General features: G+C 38.8%; 1 protein-coding gene across 1 annotated transcript in view; it reads left to right on the top strand.

Moving 5' to 3' along the window:
* SMARCA1 (SNF2 related chromatin remodeling ATPase 1) overlaps positions 1-5,873 on the top strand; it is a 99,485-nt gene that overhangs the window by 47,807 nt on the left and 45,805 nt on the right. The window contains exons 18-19 of the mRNA XM_019653914.1: positions 2,803-2,913; positions 3,188-3,301. Of these exons, the coding sequence (XP_019509459.1) occupies positions 2,803-2,913; positions 3,188-3,301 (225 nt within the window). The remainder of the gene's footprint in view (positions 1-2,802; positions 2,914-3,187; positions 3,302-5,873) is intronic.

The raw sequence follows: 5,873 nt of genomic DNA, 5'->3' as shown, positions 1-5,873 counted from the left end.
GGAAGAGCGCAATGATGGTGCCAACTTGGGCCAGTGAAGCATCGTCCTCCACAACTAGACTGAAGAACAAAAAAGGACAGCAACTTGTCTGTTCCCCTTCCCCCAATTCCCCAGCACTGTTCCCATCCCAATTCCCCAATAAAAAAATCTTTAAAAAAACAAACAAAAAAAAACCAACAACAAAAAAACAAAACAAATGAATTCAGCATGATTTATTCTGTTTTTGAAAGTTTAGGAATTGGTTTTTAATACTTAGTTCGAATTTAGAATACTTAGACCTTATCACAAGTGTAGGTTAAATGGCTAAGTACATTACTCTTAGAAAGTTAAATAATTATAGATTTATTTTTCACCCTATGAGACAAATAAAATATTGGTTGTTTATAAAATATTACTGTCATCTCACAATAATCCATCTGAGGGGGGGAAAAACCCAAAACTCATTTCACTGCTCTGGGTATTTCTCATTTTATGTAAACTCACATTATACTATGCATATCTTCTAGACTGTTAGAGTTAAAAGAGACAGTAAAGGTTATTTAGTCTGACCATTTTTGTAATTAAGAAATCCCATTATAGCAGCTAGGACAGTTACCCACCCTCTGAATGAGGTCATGCTGGGAATCCTAACTCCTCTCAGGATAGTTCATTTCACTGAACTTATAAGCTCCTTCATAGAAGAGTTTGTTTTATTCATCTTTGTATGCTTGACAGTGACATGCAAATAATATAATAGGTACTTAAGCCATATTTGTTAAATTATATTAAGTAGCAATCTACTTTCCTGTGACTTCTCCACATTGGTTTTAATCTCATGGATCAACATATAATTGTGTTCTTTTCTATTCGATAAATTTTTGTATACGTGGATGCCACCATTTTGTCTGTCTTCATTCTGTACTTCTCTAGACACTATGAGAGTTTGTGGATCTCTAACCATCTTTGTCATCTTAGTTTATCATCCACTCTTAAAATATAATACCAAGGGTGGCCGTCAACCCTTAGATTAGATCATATAGAGTGGGACCATTAATTGTAGATAATGGCCTCTTTTAGGCCATTAATGCCCTCTTTTCTGTGAAGGCACTAGGCTAGGTAGGCACTGTGAAATCAAGAAAAATATCTGAACTAGAAAACCATACCTACAAACTCCAGAATTTTGGGGTGTAAGTTTTGTCTATTGATTTTTTTTTTAGTTTAAGATTTTATTGGGGAATTGGGGAAGGGGAACAATGTTGGGGAATTGGGGAAGGGGAATAGTGTTGGGGGAATTGGGGAAGGGGAACAGCCAAGTTGTTGTCCTTCAATTTTAGTTGTGGAGGGCGTAGCTAGCTCAGCTCCAAGTTCAGTTGCCAACCTGCTGCCTGTCGGCAGCTCAGGGGAGCTCAGCTCAAGGTGCTGTGTTCGATCTTAGTTGCAAGTGGGCATAGCCCACCTTCCCATACAAGAGTCGAACTGGCAACCTTGTTGTTAGGAGCACATGCTCTCACCAGCTGAGCCATCCTGCCACCTGTTGGCCCCTTTGTGACAGCTCAGCAGCCCACGTGGGAATCGAACCAGCGACTCTGTTGCTCAGAGCTTGCGCTCTCAACCAACTGAGCCACGTGGCTAGCCTGTCTATTGATTTTTAAATTGTATTTTCTAGCTGATATTGGGGTGAAGTTTTGTAATGCTACCAAATCATTGTTCACTCCAATTTGTGCATTTAATAATAACTTATATTTAACTCTTGGCCATTTACCTAATGCTTTCACACATATGCTCACATTTAATCCTCAAGGTAGGTATTATTATTCCCGTTTTATAGATGAAGAAAATAATTTCTCCAAAGTTATACAACTAGTAAAGTGGCAGAAGCTGGTTTCAAATTCAGGTGTTTCTGACTTCCCTGAATCTTCTCATAGCTGCCTTAACAAGAGGTCTCATTAAAAAAATTTCTTGGGCCGGCCGAGTGGCGCGATGGTTGGGAGCTGGCTTGGGACGCCAGAGGGCCCCGGTTCGGATCCCACATATGAGGGCCAGTGACACTGCCCTCTGCAGCTAAGATGCTGAACAGCAGCTCAGCCTGGAGCTGGGCTGCCGGGAGTCGCCACGACGGTGTGGGCTGCAGCCCCTGTGGCAGTGGGTTGCCATGGGTTACTGTGTGTAGCCAGCAGCCAGCAGCCAGCGTGAGCGGCCAGCAGCCGCAGTGAGCGGCCGTCCAGAGGCCGGCGACTGATCTGCCTTGCCCGGGAGGTGCGCAATGATGGTGCCAACTTGGGCCAGTGAAGCAGCGTCCTCCACAACTAGATTGAAGAACAAAAGGACAACAACTTGTCTGTTCCCCTTCCCCCAATTCCCCAGTGCTGTTCCCATCCCCTCAATTAAAAAAAAAAGTTTTAAAAATGTCTCTTGATTTGAAGGGACATAAGCCTGCCAATTGATATTCATCATTTACCCCTTTCAGCTATTTTCTAATTCATACACTTAATAACGTTATCAGAATCAATGTTAGCCTTTCTTGTACATTAGATACTATTTATTTATTAGGCATAAAATATGAACCAGATTATACAAGTTCTTCACATTTACTAAGGAAGACCTAAGTTTCAAATGTACTTAAAGGAAACCATCCTTGCACCTAAACTTGGTATACAGAACAAGGTTTTTGAACTTGGGATGCATAATTCTAACATAAAAAAGAAAAATTTGATTCTTTTTAATGGCTTTGGTTTTTCTCATGTTTCTTCAACTCTGATGTGCTTGAATTTTATAAGACAGTTTGGAGTAATTCAATTCCTCGTTCTTATTTGACATGTATAGCTCGGGATGGTGGAATGGATTGAACCTCCTAAACGAGAACGCAAAGCAAACTACGCAGTCGATGCCTACTTTAGAGAGGCTTTACGTGTCAGCGAGCCAAAGGTGCCAAAGGTAAAAAAAAACTGAAAACAAAAAGCACAGTATGATGCCAGTTTTTATGTCCTAGAACAGGATTCTCTTGTGATAGTCTGTGATTCAGGTTTACTTATATTAATGTTAAATTATAGTTCATAAAACGATACAGAAAAGTACTTGATATGGCCCAGCCATACAAATAGATGTCATTGTATTTATTTTACTATATATAAAAGAAATAGTAAAAGATAAGTATGTTCACTTCCTGTACTGGAAAAATATATGTATGTAATGCATTTTTCCCACATAGGCTCCACGACCTCCAAAACAGCCAAATGTTCAGGATTTTCAATTTTTCCCACCACGTTTATTTGAGCTCCTGGAAAAGGAAATTCTTTACTATAGGAAGACAATAGGCTATAAGGTAAGTTTTCAGTTTCTTAGATTAGCATAATGTAATCTTTTAAGCTAATATAATCTATTAAGCTAGACTAGAAGGTGTTCCGTTTTAATGCCAGATAATGTAAGAATAAATCAAAATAGTGGTGGTTTTAAAACCAAAAAGGAGGTTTAACCAGAAGTAAAGCATCAAATAAAATAAAATAAAGAATCACCAGTAGGATCATCACTACATGAAATTAATTGACAATTATTCAATATTTCAAAAATGTAATAACACCATATATTATTTTAATAATGCTAGAGTTTGAGCAGTTAAAGAATGTGTAGAAAGAACAATAGGTATGTGGTTAGAAGTGAATGTATGATAGATGGTAGGAACTTTTTATCATTTTCCTTAATGACCAACAAATAGTATTTTTATGTTTTTTTGCTCAAGGTTGATGAAAGCCCTGTTGGTGGTTAGTAAACTGTGGTCACTTAGGTGTTAATGATAAACACAATAATGAATTATATAATTTTAAAATGAACTTTTGGAATTCTAAATTCTTATTTATATAGGTGGATAGGAACCCATTTTTGTGAGTGAAATTTAATGTTTGTCACACGTAAGCTATCAGACTGAGAGATTAAGCATACAAGTTATTTCCATATGTTGAAATTGACTTCCTAGTGAACGGAAAGGGGTGACCAAAAGTATATGTATTAATAGTATAGACAGAGTTATAAAACATTAACACTGTTGTAATTTTATAAAGCTTTTAGTTTTATGAATTGGAAGCTGTGTTTTAAAATTTATTTTGTGAACCTTTAACACAAGTGTAACCATGACCAAGTATTTTGATTACATGTTGTAATGTGCCTAAAAAAGCTTCATACACATATGTTATTTAGTTAGTTTGTGTATATTTTGGAACTCGAGTGGACCTCTAGAATGTTTCTGCTATTAGTCCAGAGTGGGAGCATTGACATTTGAAACAGGAAAAAAGCTTTATTTGCTATTTATATACTGAAGTTTAAATATACCTAGGGTGCCAAAAAGATGTATACCGTAGGACACTTTGGTCAACATTGCTCAAACAGTAGTTCGCTGTAATCAGAAGTGTCTGGACACTGATGGTCACCATTTTGAGCACCTCTTGTAATTGGATAAGTCAAACGTAACTCATATTCATCTTTTGTTATTGGTATATATTGAGTATTACAATTTAAATACAGTTTTTTCCTTTCTTAAATGTGTAAACATTTTTGACACCCTCTGTATATACGAGATTTGATCAAACAATATGGTGAATGATTAAATAAAACAATTATTACAGTAAAAGACACAGTGCCGTTAATCCCCTTCAAAATAATCCCCCTTGCTTTAAACACACTTATCCCATTGTTCTTGCCACTTTCTGAAGCAGTCTGGAAGCTCTCTTTCGTGAGTGTCTTTAGTTGCGCAGTCATGGCTGCCTCGATGTCCTGAATCATTTTGACTGTGGAGAAGAGCCAGAAGTCTCATGGTGCCAGATCCAGTGAATAAGGTGGATGAGGAAACACCGTAATGTTTTTTTGTTTTCTTTTTAAAGATTTTATTGGGGAATTGAGGGAGGGAACACTATTGGGGAATTGGGGAAAGGGGACAGACAAGTAGCTGTCCTTTTGTTCTTCAGTCTAGTTGTGGAGGACATTGCTTCACTGGCCCATATTGGTTTCATGATCATTGTGCTCTTCCCGGGTGAGGCAGTCGGTCGCTGGCCATTGGACAGCTACTCACGGCAGCTCATGCCAGCTGCCAGCCGCTCACGCAGGCTGCCAGCCACTCTCGGTAGCTTAAGGCAGCCCACTGTAGCCCCATGGCAGCCTATGCCATCACTAGTGGCTCACGACAGCCCAGCTCCAGGTCGAGCTGTTGTTCACCATCTTAGCTGTAGAGGGTGCAGCATCACTGGCCCTCATGTGGGATCTGAACCGGGGCCCTGCTGCTCAGAGCTGGCGTCCCAAGCCAACTCTTAACCAACGAGCCAATTGGCCAGCCCTGTAATGTTTTTATGTGACAGAAATTGCTGTATACCAGAAGCGGTCTGTGACACAGAGTATTGTCATGATGGAGGATGATTTATGGCACACTTTATGTTTTTTAATATTTACATTATTAATTATATTCCTCGAACTCTCTTTCATGTCCCTGTGGCAATATTGTAGTTACGTATTTATGTTCTCTGATCCTTTCCCCTTCTCCCTCATCCCAAACCCCACCCAACTAGCAGCCATCAGTTGTTCCTCTGTATCTCTGAGACCACTTCTGTTTACTTTGCTTGTTCATTCAGTTATTTAGATTCCACATATAAGTGAAATCATATGGTATTTGTCTTTCTCCGACTGACTTATTTCACTTAAGCATAATAGCCTCTAGGTCCATCCATATCGTCCAAAATGGTACGATTTCATTCTTCTTTATAGCAGAGTAACACTCCATTGTATAATGTACTACAGTTTCTTAATCCAGTCATCCACTGATAGGCATTTCTGTTGTTTCCAAGTCTTGGCTATTGTGAACAGCGCTGCAATAAACATAGGGGTACATATATTTTTTTGAATTAGCGTCTTGG

The sequence above is a fragment of the Hipposideros armiger genome, unplaced genomic scaffold (genome assembly GCF_001890085.2).
Source record: "Hipposideros armiger isolate ML-2016 unplaced genomic scaffold, ASM189008v1 scaffold_210, whole genome shotgun sequence".
NCBI lineage: Eukaryota > Metazoa > Chordata > Mammalia > Chiroptera > Hipposideridae > Hipposideros > Hipposideros armiger.
The sequence above is the reverse complement of the archived record's forward strand: the minus strand, read 5'-3'. Positions and strand labels throughout refer to the sequence as shown.